This window comes from Nematolebias whitei, chromosome 1 (assembly GCF_014905685.2).
Source record: "Nematolebias whitei isolate Nwh7 chromosome 1, NemWhi1, whole genome shotgun sequence".
Lineage (NCBI taxonomy): Eukaryota > Metazoa > Chordata > Actinopteri > Cyprinodontiformes > Rivulidae > Nematolebias > Nematolebias whitei.
In genome coordinates, this window is record NC_056498.1 from 23,674,740 (window position 1) to 23,694,893 (window position 20,154).

At 39.1% G+C, this 20,154-nt stretch overlaps 1 protein-coding gene across 1 annotated transcript in view; it reads left to right on the top strand.

The window, feature by feature from the left end:
* dhx15 (DEAH (Asp-Glu-Ala-His) box helicase 15) overlaps window positions 1-20,154 on the top strand; it is a 67,926-nt gene that overhangs the window by 42,267 nt on the left and 5,505 nt on the right. Inside the window, exons 10-11 of the mRNA XM_037675898.1 lie at window positions 14,253-14,444; window positions 18,899-19,021. Coding sequence (XP_037531826.1) covers window positions 14,253-14,444; window positions 18,899-19,021 — 315 coding nt within the window. The remainder of the gene's footprint in view (window positions 1-14,252; window positions 14,445-18,898; window positions 19,022-20,154) is intronic.

Sequence of the window (20,154 nt, forward strand, 5' to 3'; positions counted from 1 at the left end):
ATGGAGGGGCTTAGTCCTAGTGTGGATAGTTTGTCCATCAGGGTTTGGGGGATCATGGTGTTGAAGGCGGATGTGAAGTCCACAAAGAGCATACGGACGTAAGAGTTTTTCTGCTCCAGGTGGTTGAGTGCAGTGTGGACCACAGAGGAGATTGCATCCTCTGTTGATCGGTTCTCACGGTATGCATACTGATGAGGGTCCTCGTTGATGTTGATGGTTGTTTTGATGTGAGTCATGACCAGTTTTTCGAAGCATTTAGCGACTATCGGGGTGAGGGCCACTGGCCGATAGTCATTCAGACCAGTCACTGTAGAGCTTTTTGGGACTGGGATGATGGTGGCAGTCTTCAGGCAGGTGGGAACTGTCTCCAGGGTAAGTGAGGTGTTAAAGATGTCTGCCAGCACCTCACAGAGCTGATCAGCACATTCCTTCAACACTTTTCCGGGGATGTTGTCTGGGCCAGTTGCTTTGTGCGGATTAATCCTCCTGAAGGTACTCCTTACTTCTGCTGAGGTCACGCTGAGATGCTCTTCATCCGGTGGTGAGGTGAGTCTGGTGCTGGGTGGTCTGTTCGGGTCTTCAAAGCGTGCATAGAACTTGTTGAGGGCATCAGGCAGAGATGGGTCTTTGGGGCATTGTTCACTCCTTCCTTTATAATCTGTTATGCACTTAATGCCCCTCCACATGCTCCGAGGGTCTTGTGAGATGAATTGACCCTCGATCCTCTTTGCATATGCGGCCTTGGCCCTCTTAATACCAGCAACCAGCTCTTTTCTTGTCCTACTCAGCTCCTCTGAGTTTCCAGACCTGAAGGCAGTGTTCCTGGCTTCCAGCAGGGTACGCACCTCTGCATTCAGCCAAGGTTTTCTGTTTGGGTAGCTTTTAACATTTCTGATAGTGGAGACTGTGTCAGTACATGTACTAATGTAACCCAGTACTGAGGATGTGTATTGGTCAAGATCAAGCGAACCTCCATTTTCAGCAGCTTCTCTGAAAACCTGCCAGTCTGTTAGATCAAAACAATCTCTCAGTATGGGGCCACTGTCCTGGCTCCAACATTTAACTTTCTTTTGTACCGGTCTGGAGCGTCTCAGCGGGGGCATGTAAGCAGGAGCCAGGAAGATTGAGATGTGGTCTGACAGTCCTAGGTGGGGGCGGGGTTCGGCTTTGTATGCATCTTTTACGTTCGTGTAAACACGGTCCAGCGTGCGGTCTCCACGTGTCGGAATCGTCACATGCTGATTAAAGCTCGGGAGACACTCCTTTAGATTCACGTGGTTAAAGTCTCCGGCTACAACGTAAAGAGCCTCGGGGTGTTTGTTCTGCAGCGAGCTGATGATATCATGAAGCTCCTGCAGTGATTCATTAGCATTAGCGTCCGGAGGAATGTAAACAACTGTGATAAAAGTCACTGTGAACTCTCGGGGTAGATAATGTGGCCGACATTTCACTGTTATTTGCTCCAAAGCCTTCGAGCATGAGCTATTTACAACAGTACAGTTCGTGGACCAACTTTTACTCACGTAAATGCATACTCCGCCCCCCGTGATTTCCCCGTTAGCTCGCTGCAGCGGTCCGCTCGAAATAAAAGTCTGTCATCCAGCTGGAAGACTGAGTCCGGCGTTTCACTTGTAATCCACGTTTCCGTGAGGCAAAGCACCGCACACTTCTTCATCTCTTCTGAGGCGCCCGCTCTCAGACGAAGTAAATCCACCTTGTTGTCCAACGAGCGGACATTCGACAGAAAGAGAGACGGCATGGGGAGTTTACCGGCTTTAGCGTTAGCTCGTAGCCTCACCATAACCCCCGCCCGGCATCCTCTCCTCTTAAGCCGGGAGCAGCGCTTCCTCTTCTGCCCGCTGGAACGCCTCTGCTGCAGCTTCCAGGTAGATGACTTTAAGATCTGCATTCTGCCGAGCGTAGCTTTGAGTTTGTTGCTGATTTCTGCTATATTTCGTGGCAAATCCGCTCCTATTCTCATCAGTTCGGTTCGGCTATAGTTCACACGCATAAATCGCGCAGAGTCAGGCACAGAGTCAATATCAAAACTTCTAAAAACTGGGATGGTACCGGGAGCCTGTGAAGCTGCAACTGCTCTGAGCGCGGCCATCTTGGCTTGGACCAATGCAGACATGTTCCTGTTTTTAGTTTTCTACATTCGCCTTAGAATCTAGCTGGTTTTTTTTTTTTTTTGTTTGTTTTTTGTTACCTTTTCCTTTTAGCCATCCTATTTGTAAAAAAAACAAAACAAACAAAAAAAACCTGTAGTATGACTATTTATAATTCAAAAAAGTTCAATCTTGTCCTCTGGACATTCAAAAAAACAAAACAAAACAACAAAAAAATGTAGAAACGTTTCGTCTCTCATCCGAGAGACTTCCTCAGTCTGAGGAGCTGTATTCAGCTCAGTCTCTTAAATAGCACCTTCTCAGAGTGGATCAACCAGTTTTGCTGCTGACAACCAAAACCAGCTGATCACATGCTCAAGAAGGACCATCAGCCTAACAATGGGTCATTAGCACACTGATGGCTGTTTACTACTCACAGAGGGCTGAGTGATACTAGCAATCACAGCATTGTAAGAGGGGGACAGTTGAACCCGGAGGCCTCCACCCCTGTTTAATGATGGACGATTTCTTTTCACAAAGATGGCCTCCTTTACTCCTCTCTCAAACCATCGTTCCTCTCTGTCCAGGATGTGAACATCTTCATCCTTGAAAGAGTGACCGCTGGCCTGGAGATGAGTGTAGACCGCAGAGTCCTGGCCTGATGATGTTGATCTTCTGTGCTGGGCCATCCTTTTGGCCAGTGGCTGTTTAGTTTCCCCGATGTAAGACTGATCACAGCCCTCCTGACACTGAACAGCATACACAACATTACTCTGTTTGTGCCGGGGGACTGGATCTTTGGGATGAACCAGTCTTTGCCGTAATGTATTTTGGGGTTTAAAAGCCACTGGGACATTATGTTTAGAAAATAAACGTCTCAGTTTCTCTGATACTCCCTCAACATATGGAATGGCCACTGGTCTGGGTCTGGGTTCCTCCTTTCTGAGAAGGTGCTATTTAAGAGACTGAGCTGAATACAGCACCTCAGACTGAGGAAGTCTCTCGGATGAGAGACGAAACGTTTCTACATCTTTTTGTTGTTTTGTTTTGTTTTTTTGAATGTCCAGAGGACCAGATTGAACTTTTTTGGATTTTTCTACCTGGATTATTGAGCATGCATCAGGATACTTTTTACAATTGTTTATTGTTGTTGATGTTGTCCATTGTTGTCATCTTTCTTTGTTGAAATCAGGTCTCTCTTGTAAATGAGTCCTCGAGGCTCAATGGGATTTACCTGTCTAAATAAAGGTTGATTGATTTATTGATAATTCAAGGTGGCTGCCACAGCTAATTGACCTTAGCAAACACAAAAATAGCTATAGCATTGTCAATTTTACATTTTATTAAACTAAACGTTGTTGTGGTAGTAGCTGGGAGTAATCACCAACACATAGTATGAGTACTAACAGATTACGCAAGATCTTTCTTTAAAACTTTATGATGTGTTTGCTTCAAGGAATGCTAGTTTTATTAGGATCAGTGTTTTTGCAGTTATTCTTTGGCTATTCTACAACTGGTGTCAACCATAAAATCTAACGTTTTTTTCTGTCCTCTTCATCTTATTGTGGAGTATTTTAAATTCAAATTTAAAATGCAAATTATTTCAAGCAATAATGTTTTTTAAGGTGTAAAGGTGCATGATACATTAAATATAAAGTGTAAAAGCTCACAAATAATTACTGTTTGCTACGTCTTTATGGGACTACAAGTAAAAAGAACAAAGCTCTTGTTCTACATGTGATACTCTTTCACCAGCTTGTTTCATTTAACAGTGTGAGCTTCATTCAAAGAGTCAGTAACTCGATTGAGACAAATTGGGGATAATTTCATACAGAATTTGGTAGAAACATCCTCACTGAGTTAAAAACAGCTGTTTTTATTCATTTAAATTTAGCTTGGTTTGCAGATAATTTTCAAAGTAAGATATTGCACGACTTTCAAAGAATGGTTAAATTAGAAGAACAGTATCAAAGTTCATGCGCAATAATCCAGGTAAAAAAATCCAGCAAAGTTCAGTCAGGTCATCTGGACGGTTTCTTTCTTTCTTTCTTTTTTTTTTTTGAGACGTTTCATCCTTCATCCAAAGGACTTCATCAGTCCGAGGAGCCACAAACAAACTGTCCCATAAGCAGCACACTCACATAGTGGACCAACCAGCTTGCAGGTGATAAGATGGTTTCTGGGGCCCGCCCTCTCCCCCGTTGACTCCTCTGAGGCAGCCATGCCAAAGTGGCTCAAAACATCAACGTTCATGCTCAATAATCAGGTAAATAGGTGGATGAACAGTAGGTGCTGCTAAATTAAAAGCTACAACAAACACACACAAAGGCTTGTTAATGGAATATTTTCCATTTAAAGGGCGCCAAAACAAACAGCCTAAACACAAAAAACTTAGCTGCTTTACAGGGAATATTTGTCCCATGAGGTCTACTGGTAGTTTTCCTCTGTTTGTGCACCTCGTCTCAGCAGGGAGTCTCACTCTCCATCAGCGCCGTCAGTGTCCAGCCACGTTGTCCTTCCATGCATTCACTTAGCGCGCTCCAGTAGAGCGGTACCTGAGGGGGCGAGACACCTGTCCTCTGTCCTCTGTTTGAATGCACAACTTTGGAAAATACATGCAAATTATACACAAAGCGTGCAACTAAATCAGGAATGGTTTGCTATGACTTTTGTTGTCAGGATGTCACATTGTGGATACAATTCTGTAGAAACTGCAAGAAAACAAGTGGCTCAGCGAGATTTGGCCTAAAATATGAGAAACATATTTCTCATATGTTTCTATGAGAAACATATGAGGGGCAGCTGCATTTGGAGCTCTGCTCAGGCAAATTTCACAGTAGAAACGTCATTCAAAGCTTCACAGGTCACAGGAAGCTATACTTGATACTATGTCTGAAATGGCATTTTGATATCTTTTAAACATTTTTACTGATTTTATTTGTAGACTATTCCGCTGACCGTTGATAGAAGCTGACTGACTGTCAAGTCTTCTAATCTTTTTTCCATCTCTTACTCCCACAACTTGTTTTAATCTTTTTACGTATTACTGTATACATCAGAACGTATGCATTTTTTGTTTTCTTTCACCCAGCGTGCCTTTCAGCGCTGTAGAACTTAAATTTTCTCTCCAATCCCCCCAGAATAACAAGAGTGCACACCCAAGCTTCTATTGACTTTTTTTTTTTTTTTTTTTTTTTTTTAGCTCAAAATACTCTCTTCAAAGCTGAAAAGATCTTGTTAACTTGTCATATTGCCTACATCAAAGTTAGTAAACACTTTAGAAATTTACATGTGAGACCATCAGAGTCAGTCATGGTCAGAGGTGGACAAAGTACTCAATTCTAGTACTTACGTAAAAGTATCGATACTCATGGTCAAATCTTACTCAACTACAAGTAAAAGTTGCTGTCAAAAGTTCAGTCAAGTTGAAGTACTTTTGAAAATAGTTAAGTATTCAAAAGTACATGCATTTAAAAAAATAATAAAGTATTTAAAAGTACAAGTTATATTTTCTAATATCAGTACATTGCTGTATTGTTTTGAGTGATTTTACGGAACCTTTTAACTCTGAAACTACCTGATGATGCACTGACATGTAGAACCACTCTGACACCACATGCCTTAATAAAACCTGTAAACTACAAATAATATCTTCCTGCATTTTACATGTTAGTGGAAAGTTGTGGAAATCCTAACAGGTGATGCACATTTAGTCTTTTCCTCAGCTTCAGTCTTCATACACCACATTGTTTGTCTGTAAAAATGCATATATTGACGGCAACAACTTAACACGGGAGAGGAAACTTTAACACTAACTAAAAGTACTGCCATACTTAACATAGAAGCTTACAGAACAATGAATGTTCTAATCTGCACAGATGAATCTAGCGTAATACCTGAATCAACAAATGGCCAACTGCATTTAAGGAACGAAAAAGAGCAACAGCTGAGCCAAAAGGAACAATAACAAGAAGCTTCCTAGAAATGTAGTGGAGTCAAAAGTACAATATTTATCTTGAAATGTAGTGGAGTGAAAGTTCTAAGTTCCCAAAAGCACAAATACTCAAGTAAAGTAAAGATACTCAGAAAATGTACTTAAGTACAGTACTCAAGTTAATGTACTTTGTTACTGTCCACCACTGGTTACTGTTCACAAATTAAGATTTGTTGAGAAGTTATTGCTCTGCGACTGTTTATTTGAGGCTTACTTTTCAGTCTGCGTTTTTGCTTGCCTTTGATTAACTTGACAGTCAGGGAGTGACGAACACAAGTGTGTGGTCACCATGATGACCACAATGAACTTTTTTTTTTATCTTTGTTTGCTACACCTTTTATACAGCTCGTGTATCAAAATGTAGGCAGCTTTTTCTTACAATGATGACACAAAGAACAGATTTGCTCATTATTAATCATTAGCTGAATTTTGGCTGATTTAAAGCATTGGCTTAATATTTTTAATGGTTCATTTTATAATACAATACAATACAACTTTATTTATAAAGCACTTTAAAAACAACACCGTTGGCCAAAGAGCTGGACACTAACTAGTGTTTCCCATAGATCAGCTCCCTTAGCCGGGTATCTAGAATGTGTCTACAAGTGCTCACACATCATGCACAAAAAATCTGGTGCATATCAGATGATATGTCACTGAGATATAACTTTTGGAATAATCTAGGGGGCGCACTTGAGTCAAAAGTTAAACAACAATACAAATGCGTCTAGAAGTGCTCACTGATGAAGCACAAAGTGAACCGGGTTACTTTAATGACTCATTAGATTGACCCAGGGGTGCTCATCGTATTATTATTATTATTTTTGGTTGACGGTGGGGGGGATGGGACGGAGTCGCATCTGTGTTGCCCGTCTGCTAGCTTAGCGCTATGTTGCTGCTGAACCAACAAAGCCCATGCTCAATAATCCAGGTACACTATCCAACAATTTTCAGTCAGGTCATCTGGACAGTTTCTTTTTTTTTTTTCTGAAACGTTTCACCTTCCATCCAGAAGGCTTCATCAGTCAAGGAAACACACAACACAAAACTGATTCTTCCCCCAACAGCTTACTCCAAAGTGGAACAAACCAGTTATGTTGGTGCTAAGATAGTCTCTTTGGCACACCCCCTCCTCTGATGCTGGCCCTCTTCCAGTCATGTCAAACTGGTTCAAAACCAAAAAAGTCCATGCTCAATAATCCAGGTATACAATCCAAGATGGGGGGGGATGGGATGGAGTCACATGGATGTTGCCAGCCTGCTAGCTTAGTGCTACGTTGCTGCCGGTTTTTATCGTTATTTATTTTAACGGTTATTTAGTATTTGTCAACCGGTGTGTGGAGGGGTAAAGGAGCAGTACATGAGTAGCATTTTTGCTAGTGTTTGTATTGTGCCCTGTACTACATCAATACAGACAGTTGTCAAGGGGGGGGGGGGGGGGGGTTCCCTAGACAGGGCTCTTGGTTTTTTTGACGGGGAAGGGCACCCTGCTTATATAATGGTAGGGGAAACACTGCTAACACATACAAACAAGCACAATAAACTATAAAAATTAACTGAAATTTTTAATTCAAAGGATTTTAGGCATCGGTCAAACCAGTTAGAAACAAACAAATCATCATTTGAACAACACTGTAGCTAAAACACTGATTCTGTCTCATTTAGACACCAGATTTAGGCCATTTTCATGAAATTGTTGTTTTCTGACATTTTTGAGACGAAACCTCCCTCCTTTCCCTACCCCTAGCCTCCCTCTCTCCCTCCTCCTGCTCTTTTCTCACCATAATATAGTTTTCATCTCACCTCTGAGATTAAACCCATCTCTCCCCGTCCACTGTGGCAATCGCCATTAGGAGAATGAAATTGGTTACATCAATAGCAGCACTATCACCTCAGCAATTGCCTTCCCTTTATATTCCTTCAGTGAAACGTGACTGACCTCCAACGCTACCATCACATTTCTCACAAAACGCAACGAGATACATCAACATATGGAATTGGCCTTGTCTGCAGAGTCTTAACTGGGAATAGTGGGGTGGAGGGAACAGGTGGAGGATTACCTTTTTATTTATTTGATCCAGTGGCGACAGACTGTTTTACTTTCACAGGCTGGAAGCCGGAGCCTGTTGGGTGCAACAAATAAAGTCTGCTTTAAGTCAGAAGGTTACGAGACAAGTTTTATACCGTGTATTTACAGTAGAACACTTTTTATATGCTGTGTCAAGGGCTGCCATTAAAGGAAGCGATCATGTTCAAGATGTGTTTGGTGATCCTATAGAGCAAAACAACAAGCCGTACAACAATATCCCCCGTCGCTCCAGGATTTGAATAGTGAAGCTTTTGAGATGAGTGTTTTTTCTGGACTGGAATTGAACAGGGAATACAGGACAACTTTAATATTATAGGTGCACGATATTCAAGTTCGTAGGAGTTACACTGTGCAGTAGAATGGATTTAGGTTCTTAATTTTTAATTTTTTTCTTGTCTGAGGCGGAGCAGAGTGACTGATATTAGTGAGTGAAGGAAGCAGATTGATGCACCACCAGGTGGAGCCAGGTGGTGGCCTTGGCCACCGTAGAGGAACCTTGACCACCCCAAAGGCCGTCCCATCCCCCCCCTTTTTTACAAAAAAAACACTCATTTGAGGAAACTATAATAATAAGCTATATAAAAAAAATTATAAAGCATAGTTTCATATATATATATATATATATATATATATGGCTTTCTTAGATTTTGACATGGCAACCCAATTTATAATAGTGACTTTTCTTAAAGCTAGATGCAGCTACACACCAAATGGAAGTTATCAGGTTCTTTTTTTTAAAGTTATGCAGCTCACAGTTTTACATTTATGCATATATGGCGGAAGCCATTTTGGATTTTGACGTGACATTCCAATTTTCGAAAGGAACTTTCTTATGCCAAGGTGCAGCCACACCTTAAAATGTAACTTCTTATTTTTCAAGCTACCATGCTCACAAGATGTATGGACGAACGGACAGAAGAACGGAGGAAGGTATTTCCATGTACCCCTCTTCAGTTTGCGATGTGGGACAATACACCCAACTCTTGGAAATTGACAATTTTCCCTGAAGACCTCTTATTATGTATTTTATGATTAAATTTTTATATCCAATTGTATTTTTAATTATAAAGCCACCATTTGTTTTCTACAGTGTTCATTTTAGGTGTGATTAGTAATGTGAGCATTTGAGTTTTCCCATCAGTGATGAAAAAAACTTGTCCAAACACTAAATAATTTTAGGGAATTAAGTACCTATGCAAAGAGACATTAATTTTACCTTTAAATTTATTCCCTATGGAATGGTCAGAGATGTTTTTTTCTGTTTGTCTTCTTAAAGGGATACTTTAGATTATTTAATGTTCTGTGGACAGATTATGAATAATTACTGCCTTGGAGATAACTCTTTGAATGACCTCAGTTTGGAAATTGGGATAGATTGGATTGATAAGCTAACGGCTTGTTTGAGCAAGGTCAAAACTAAATTGGACTGCTGTCATCTTAAAGCAATAACTTCAAAAATATGAAAGTGGCTTATGTTAATACTAATTTATAAACTTTTTATATCTCCATCAGTTTCACGTTACTATAAACACAGAATTATGTGATATTTTGCAAGTGCTCCAGCTCCATGTCTGGTTCAACTTGAGCTACTTCCAGCTGGAATAATATAATGTTTTTGCAGGAATAACCATCTTATGCAACGTAGTGGTGTAAAATATTGCTGCGTTCTTAACCTGGTTTTTGACATTTGGCTTTCCCAATGAATATGACTAATTTGGCTGCTGCAGGCTCCTGTAGTACATAAGAGGGGAAGCACGTAACAGTGGGTTTGGGAGTGTGTTTGTCACAAATGATTTTGTCATCGCAATATTCAACAATAATACTGACAAAAATAAATAAATAAATAAAATGCTTTAGAACTGGACTTACTCAAACTAGCTGTTAACGTAATCCTGTCCAAGATGGACGGTTCTCAAGGAATCGTCACTGCAAATTTTCCAAATCTTAATTTTATCTATTTTTAAGGCACTGTCACTTTTGCAATATGTGGTCATTTTGGCATAGAATAGTATGGTTCTCCAGATGGAAGTGACGCAGGCCACACGAGAAGTTTTACAGCTAATTATTGCTGGCACGCATTGCACTTTGCAAATATATAAATTACTGCAACAAGAAACTGATGGCAAGGTTTATAAAGGTATCATTAGCATGAACCACAATGAAACTTCGGAGGATAAAGTCGCTTTTTTTTTTAAACTTGTCGATCCATTCTGGTTTTGGCCTCACTTGAATTAGCTATCAGCTTGCTAATCTGGTCAGAAGTAAAAACGGTTTCTCCAAATTTATTTTGTTTTAAATCGCCATCTGCAACAAAATATTTCTTTATAACCTGCCTGGGATCTCAACAAGTTCATCATAAAACTCACAAGTCAGCCGAACAAAACCCTACAGATGAAATCGGTAGCGGTTTACCCAAGCATGTGGCCGGGCGGAATTTATTTTTCTTGTGACATTTCTAAAAAGTACCTCTCCGAAACCAAAGTACCTTTAGACTTTTGCCTCATTGATTCGTCCCTGGGTTAATATATTGGGTTTTATACGTTGTGGCAGTCGATACTTACTTTCTGATGAGTCGGTATAGATTGAATTTCCACACTGGTTCATCGTGCTAGCTGTACTTGGAAATCAGATTTTCACCTTTTGTTCAGCCACACACAAGCCATTGGAGTTGGTAAGTAAAAAGTAGCTTTGATGCCCCAAATCAATATTTGTTAATCATAAGAAATACCTCCCTGCTGTTTTAAATTGAATTTTTTTCCTTCTTCTTTTTTTTTTAAGTGTTTTTTTTGGAAGCATTTGAAATGAAAGCGAGCGTGTAGCAAAGCTGCTGCTTGAAGCTAATTTTCAGTTAACATGCAACTGGTCATTAGGCTTCAGCTCTGCTGAGCCAAAGGTCAATAATTGAATCTGGAGGAAAAATCTTTTAACCAAACGGTGGAAGCCTTTTGTGTTGAGGCATTAAGTAGAAAGTTCCCCTGTAATTACATTAGTTGTTTAGGATCGCCTGAGTCGAGGATGAAAAATGAGCTCTGCCGTGATTGCTTCTCCGCCGCGTCGCTTGTCCGGCGTTAACTCTGGCCTTCACGTAGAGCGAGAGAGACGCCTTGTTCCTATTCGCCTCACGCTCCCTTCCATCAAACCTGCCAACCGCCTTGCTTTGAGTGTTTGTGTCGTTTCCTAACAAGCATTTGTCTTCTATTAAACTCCACGTACGGCCGGTGATGGACGACTTTCAATGCTTTTATTTTATTTTTTTTTCTTGGGCTTTTTTAAAATTCTCTTTTAATCAACACTCAGTTGGTCAATCATCTAGTTTACTGACCTCGCAATCTGTGTGGGATGACACAAGTAATTTGCAAGTAGTGCACAGTGTGGTTTGCATGTGTCTCTCTGTGTGTGTTTTTTGTCTTTTAGCAAAATATCTTATGATGCAGTGGACAAAGTTTTAAGAAACTTGGAGAACAAAATCGTTGGATGTGCATCTACAACAGATTAAGTTCAAGTTGGCTCCTATAGCTGATCTTAGCAAACACAAAAATGGCTACAACTCAGTTTTACAGATATTGAGCTAAAACTTGTTGAGGTAGTAGCTGAGAGTCATCCCTACCTATGCTATAAGGGCTACATATTGTGAAAGATCTTGGCTTTAAACTTTGGCATTAACTTGGAGTCCACCCTTTTTGTCTGTTAGCAAAATATTTCATAAACCAATGGGTGGACTTTAAAAGGATCTCCAACTACCTGCACATTTCGGCCTTAACATGTTATTTCTCTATTCTACCAAAAGTTGTTTGTGACGAGTGAAAACTTCTAATTACAGTAGTCCCTCGCTTCTTCACGGTTCGTTTTTCGCGCACTCACTCTTTCGTGGTTTTTCAAAGTAAGAGTGGACATGACACACAACTGGCTGATTGATGGATGAGCCACACGAGCGGCATGGATTGTTTATTTAAAATAAATCATTTTAAATGATTTAGCACCTGCTAAATCATTAAGTGCAGGAAGAAGCTCCCTCTGTCATGATCTCCGCTTTCTGCCACGCCCACATTTCTGCTCCAGCTGAAGGGTTAACCCTTTGCTGTCCTGCTGCACCGATCGACTTTTGTCTTCCAACTTAAAATTGAAAAGTATGTCACATCGTAAAATCGTCGTAATCACAAAATATAAAAGTGTTAAAAGTTATTTTTAATTATTTTGGAACTTCTCTGTTCAGTCGTTACAGTGTAATTGATCCAGAAGTACATTTCTTCTTCGTGATGCATCAGCTGCGTGAAGGGTTAACCCTTTGCTGTCCTGCTGCGCTTCTCTACAATTTAAATTTAAATACTGTAATATTTTAAATGAACATGCATGGATTGTTTAAATTTAAATTGTTTATTTAGACAGAAGGAGGGAGATTGGGAGTGAAACTGGTGATGAGTGTGATTGCAGCGTGGCAGACAGCGAAGATCATGACATTCTGTGCTCTTTTAGAGCGTTTAAAGTTTAGAAACATTGTTTAAAACATTGCAAGAGTGTGGGAAGGGTTCATAAATTCTTTATATATATATATATATATATATATATACATCTATATATATAAATACTAAAACTACTACTTACGACTGCTACAATAAATACTAAAATAAACTACTACTTGTGTACATACGGTAATTTCACATGAGATGGTAATGACAATAAAGTTTACTTGAACTTGAACCTTGACTACCGTATCCTTACTTGGTGGATTTTCACTTATTGCGGGGGGCGTGGTTCCCTAAGCCCCCGTGATAAACGAGGGACTACTGTACTTTAAAAATTATATACATTTATTACATGTTTTTCACCTAAGGACGTCACCATTTTATTACCAATGCAATGCATTCTGGGGCAATGACATACATCGATTTGTAGTGGAGACAAAAACACAAGGGGTCAAGGCTAAAAAGTTATAACGTGACAATAAAGTTATATTTTGTATTAGTTCTTATGCACAATATATAGGTCAAAACAATCAAATGTGATGATCAACTTGTGATTTTTATTAAACCCGGAGCTAACGCCACAAATATTAGCTCTGGATAAAATGCTACTAGCTCTAAACGCTATAAATATATATTAACTCTGAAGCAAATTACAAATATATTAGCTCTTTAGAAGGCATCATAAATATTAGCTCTGGATTAAATACTATTGGTTCTGGAGCTATTGATATATACTATATTATAGCTTTGGCCGTAATGCTATTAGCTCTGGGGCTAACTTCACAAGTATTAGCACTGGAGCACAAAAGCTGAGTCGTTTCTCTGTTCTCCTCTCTGACAATGCATTAGAGTTCAAATTGAAGGGCTGAACATCAGATAATATCCAAAATTATCATTCAAGCTGAATGGAGCTTGACCTGAAGCAACAGCATTTATAGCATTTACCCAGAATACACGGCAACATAAATAAAATGGCGATGTCTGTGTGTCAATTTATTTATTTAATTAAAAAAACTAAACAGCATTCAGTATTTTTCAGTCTCATTTTTATTGCTGAAGTATTTGGTTTATCAAATAAGGTCTATTGTTCCAAATACCGGGAGTCAGAGAATCCTATAATAAAATTTTCTAAAAGTAGTCCTTGGATTTACAACAAGTCAGTCTAATTCAAGATGACTACCAAATAAATTTAAATTAGCTAATAGAAAAATAACAACAACTTTGTCAGTTTTACAAGAATCAAGTTCAAATTTGTTGTGGTAGTAGCTGAGAGTCATTCTCAGCACAGACTGGGCCAAACATAATCTACAAAGCTCGACTAAACAACTGCAACTTTGTCATCTCTCATCACGAGGTGATCTGAGCATAAAGCTCTACTATGAAAGTACGTATTAATCAAATCTGACATAGATTTGGGTGAAACAGTTCCACATTTTACTTCTGAAGTATTGCTGCCATTGCAAGAATGGCAGTTTTGCAAATTGTCCAGATCTACCACCTGTGTTGTGAGTTTTTTTTTCCCGCTCTTGGCCTTGGAACACTTTAACAGCCCATCGCTCCCATTCTGTCCACCCACCCTGTATCTACCGCTCCCTCAGCCCCAGAGACCCTGATGCGAGCCCTCGAGCTGTTGAACTACCTGGCAGCGCTGAACGACGATGGTGACCTCACCGAGCTGGGCTCCATGATGGCAGAGTTCCCCCTGGACCCCCAGCTCGCCAAGATGGTCATCGCCAGCTGCGATTTCAACTGTTCCAACGAGGTCCTCTCCATCACTGCCATGTTGTCAGGTAATGCTCAGGGCCGGCCCGCTGCTCGGGTCTGAGCTGCTGCTCCATTTCTTGTGACGAGAGATCTTAGAGGAAATATGAAAAGCTGCGCCTAAATCTTCTAAATCTCAATAATTTTTTTAAATATATTTGTTTGTCTGTAGCAATAGTAAACCAGTAAATGACTTTTATTTATTTATTTATTTATTCATTCAATCATTCTGTTCAAATAAACAAAACAAATTCATCAAAAAGAAAAAAAACACTGAATGAAAAGGCTGTAGAAAGAAGATAAAAATTCTTATAATATCTGCTCCTTATTTAAAAAATATATAAAACAACTACAAACAACAACTCAGGCTTGAACAATCTCCAAAGTGAAACAAAAAACATTAGGTATTCTTCACCTGGCACCATCCCTTCCCAACAACTTTACCTTAATCATCTTTTTAAAAATATACATTGTTTTAGACATTTTTATGGTGATATCAAGACAATTCCATAATCCTATTCCTTGAATTACAACGCAGCTCCTTCAGACTAGTTCTACAAACAGGATTCCAAAAAAGTTGGGACACTAAACAAATTGTGAATAAAAACTGAATGCAATGATGTGGAGATGGCAAATGTCAATATTTTATTCGTAATATAACATAGATGACAGATCAAAAGTTTAATCTGAGTAAATGTAACATTTTAAAGGAAAAATATGTTGATTCAAAATTTCACAGTGTCAACAAATCCCAAAAAAGTTGGGACAAGTAGCAATAAGTGGCTGGAAAAAGGAAATTGAACATATAACGAACAGCTGGAAGACCAATTAACACTAATTAGGTCAATTGACAACATGATTGGGTATAAAAAGAGCTTCTCAGAGTGTCAGTGTCTCTCAGAAGCCAAGATGGTAAGAGGATCACCAATTCCACCATTGTTGCGCAGAAAGATAGTGCAGCAATACCAGAATGGTGTTACCCAGCGTAAAATAGCAAAGACTTTTAAGTTATCATCATCAACCGTGCATAACATCATCAAAAGATTCAGAGAATCTGGAACAATTGCTGTGCGTAAGGGTCAAGGCCGTAAAACTCTACTGGATGCTCGTGATTTCCGGGCCCTTAAACGTCACTGCACCTCAAACAGGAATGCCACTGTCAAGGAAATAACAGAACGGGCTCAGGAATACTTCCAGAAAGCATTGTCAGTGAACACAATCCACTGTGCCATCCACCGTTGCCAGCTGAAACTCTACAGTGCAAAGAGGAAGCCATTTCTAAGCAAGCTCCACAAACTCAGACGTTTGCACTGGGCCAGGGGTCATTTAAAATGGAGTGTGGCAAAATGGAAGACTGTTCTGTGGTCAGATGAGTCACGATTTGAAGTTCTTTATGGAACACTGGGACGCCATGTCATCCGGACCAGAGAGGACAAGGATAGCCCAAGTTGTTATCAACGCTCCTTTCAGAAGCCTGCATCACTGATGGTATGGGGTTGCATGAGCGCTTGTGGCATGGGCAGCTTGCATGTCTGGAAAGGCACCATTAATGCAGAGAACTATGTTCAGGTTCTAGAACAACATATGCTCCCATCTAGACGTCATCTCTTTCAGGGAAGACCCTGCATTTTTCAACACGATAATGCCAGACCACATTCTGCAGCAATCACAACATCATGGCTACGTAGGAGAAGGATCCGGGTACTGAAATGGCCAGCCTGCAGTCCAGATCTTTCACCTATAGAGAACATTTGGCGCATCATAAAGAGGAAGGTGCAACAAAGAAGGCCCAAGACAATTGAACAGTTAGAGGCCTGTATTAGACATGAATGGGAGAGCATTCTTAATTCTAAACTTGAGAAACTGGTCTCCTCTGTCCCCAGACGTCTGTTGAGTGTTGTAAGAAGAAGGGGGGATGCCACACAGTGGTAAAAATGGACTTGTCCCAACTTTTTTGGGATTTGTTGACGCCATGAAATTTGGAAACAACAGATTTTTCCCTTAAAATGATACATTCTCTCAGTTTAAACTTTTGGTCTGTGATTTGTGTTCTATTCTGAATAAAATATTTGATGTTGGCACCTCCACATCATTGCATTCAGTTTTTATTCACAATTTGTTTAGTGTCCCAACTTTTTTGGAATCCGGTTTGTAAATGGAGGTTTTACAAACATTTCCATCCCCTTAAGGTTTAAATGACTCTCTTTTTTTAACAAATTTTAATTGAATATTTGGGGGTAATATTTTTATGAGCTTTATACATGACTTGTAAAATACTATATTCAACCAAATCATAAAATTTTAATAATTTCAATTGATGAAATAATATATTTGTTGGGTGACCATAGCACTTCCTACTAATAATTCTTATAGCTCTCTTTTGCAAAATAAAAATAGGGTTTGTATTGTTTTGCATGATTTTCCCCAAACTTCAATACAATAGATTAAATATAGAACAATCATTACATTATACAATATATCTAAAGCTTTGTCATTTAAAAACTCTTTTATTTTATACAGTAATGCAATTGATTTTGCTATTTTTTTCTTAAATAATTTACATGAGATTTCCATGTCAGATTCTCATCATTAACGACACCCAAAAATTTGATTTCATTAACTCTATGAATTTCAATACTGTCAATTTTAAATGTGACTTTGATAATTTTCTTTCTATTACTAAATATAATGTAGTTTGTTTTTTCCAAATTTAATTATAACTTATTAAGTTGGAACCAAGTTTTTATTTTTACGAATTCTGCCTGTATCATCTCTAACATCCGTTCAACATCTTCACTTGAACAAAAAATGTGGTATCATCTGCAAATAAAACACACTTCAAAAGTCCTGACACATCAACCAGATCATTCACATACAAAATAAACAACTTTGGTCCCAACACAGAGCCCTGAGGAACTCCACATCCATTAACACAAAATTCTGATCTTGCATTACCTGACTTAATTAAACTCTCAACAGAATAATAATTTGATATAAATTCTACAAGTAACATTTTAAGTTAACCCTAATCAAGATGCTGCCACTCCTAATAAACTTTAGCTAACAAACAACAAAAAAAAAAGGCTTTAACTCAGTCAATTTTACAGATATTGAGCTAAAATGTGGCGTGGTAGTAGCTGAGAATCCTCCCCAACATATACTCAGAGGACAATATTTTTGCTTAACACTTTGGCATTAGCTGTTGGTGTCAGTCCTGTCTCTGTTAGCAAAATATCTCAAGAATTACTTTACAGCTTTTAATAAAACCCTCATTAAATAATCATTGACTGTACATCTACAACTCATCATTTGGAGTCGACCCTGTTCAAGGTGGCTGCCACAGCTAATCAACATTATCTAACCGAAATATAGCTCTAGCTACATTTACAGATATTAAGCTAAACTTTAGTGTGATAGTAGCTGATCATCACTCTCAACACATACTCTAGAAGGCTGGGTCTTTATTGTAGTTGTGCTGAAGTTGAGATTTTAAAGACACAGTTTGATTCATACCGTATTTTTTGGTCTATAAATCGCTCTTTTTTTTTTCATAGTTTGGCCAGTCCTGTGACGTATAGTCCGAAGGGACTTGTATGTTTTTTTTCCTCTTCATTTTGCATTTTTTGACTGATGCAACCTATACTCTGGAGTGACGTATAGCCTGGAAAATACGGTACTTCAATTTGTTATAAGCTGTGACTATTGTAGTTTTAATATACTTGATTGACTACTGATGAATTCTACAAAAGTCCATATTGTAGATGTTTATGTCTTTTTTGAATACACGTGTGCCCCCCCAGGACTTAACCACAAGGCAAGTAGAGTATAAAGTCAGTGGTGTCAGCTGTTTGTGTGGAAGAGGGAGGTAAAAAGTACATGTCTGAGCAAAATGTATAGGTGTAGTTTGAGTAGGACCAGCATGCTTTGGCAGTAATTGCACTTTGGGCTTGCCAAAGCAGAATGCTGCTCATTGAGATGAATCTTGACGTCTTTGAAGGGGGGGAGCAGGAGGGTCTGTGAGAGCGAGGGAAATGGATTTAACTAGCTGCTTGGACGTGGCGTGCACTTAAAGCAGGTGTTTCAGGATGGAAGGTTTTCGCTGAGTTCATTAAAGTAAGCAGCTGGAGCACACCTGAGGAACGGTGCTGTCACGGCAACTGGCCACGAGGCTCAATAAACACGGCTTTTATCCATTAAAGGCGCATTCAGGTGCGTTCGATGTTAAGCAACTCGGGGAGAGCAGAGAAAGAGGGCGGGTGGTTTTTACTTTACTGTATCAGGTCAGTTAGATGGAGCACTTGTTTTCATTCCCATCCTCCCTCCCTTCTCTCAAACCCCTCCACTTACCCCCCCATCAACACTTGGCAATGCCCTGTGAAGTGCTCTGTGCCTCTCTTCAGATGAGGCCTTGTTCCTCTCTGTGGGATTTGCTTAACTTATCCCTGTGGGCGGCTGTGTTGGGGCCTATACCAACCTTGTTTAGTCCCGCAGTGCTTTGTCCGACCCACGGAGGCCAAGAAGATGGCCGACGAGGCCAAGATGCGCTTCTCCCACATCGATGGAGACCACCTGACGCTGCTCAACGTTTATCACGCCTTTAAACAAAGTGAGTTATACATTTTTGCTCACGTTTCACTGAAAAGTTGCACCATTCTAAGAAAGTTGGGATGTTCTGTAAAGCTCAAATAAGGATTTGCAAATTTCATAAACCCATGTTTTGTTTACAGTGACGCATGATAAACATATCATATGTTTAACTAAGGAATTGTGCCATTTTCTGGAAATAAAATGTAATTTTGCATTTTATGGCAGCAACATATCTTTAAAAAAAAAAAAAAGCTGGGACACGGACAACAGCAGGCTGTAAATAAAAGTAGTACCAGTACGTATAAACAGCTAGAGGAACAATTAATTAGGTTAACTGGCAACAGGTCAGTAAGAGAACTTGGTATAAAAAGAGCATTTTAGAGCAGCTGAATCTCTTAGATGTAGGTTTACCAGTCTACAAAAACAACAATCTAAAAAAAGTGGAACAATTTCAGACGAGTGTTCTTCAGCATAAAATTTGGAAATATTTGAATATTACAGTTGATCATAAAAGATTTCAAGGGGAAAAATTACTACCACTTTCTCCGTAAATTACTCCAGAAATTACTAATACTTTCTCCAGAAATTTCTCAAGAAATTACTAATACTTTCTCCAGAAATGACTATTACTTTCTCCAGAAATTTCTCCAGAAATTACTAATACTTTCTCCAGAAATTTCTCAAGAAATTACTACTACTTTCTCCAGAAATTACTACTACTTTCTCCAGAAATTATTATTACTTTCTCCAGAAATTACTAATACTTTCTCCAGAAATTACTACTACTTTCTCCAGAAATTATTACCACTTTCTCCAGCAATTTCTTCAGAAATTACTAATACTTTCTTCAGAAATTTCTCCTAAAATTACTACTTCTTTCTCCAAAAATTACTACTACTTTCTCCAGAAATTATTACTACTTTCTCCAGAAATTACTAATACTTTCTCCAGAAATTACTACTACTTTCTCCAGAAATTACTACTACTTTCTTCAGAAATTACTACTACTTTCTCCAGAAATTACTACTACTTTCTCCAGAAATTACTACTAATTTCTCCAGAAATTACTCCAGAAATTACTAATACTTTCTCCAGAAATTTCTCCAGAAATTACTACTACTTTCTCCAGAAATTACTACTACTTTCTCCACA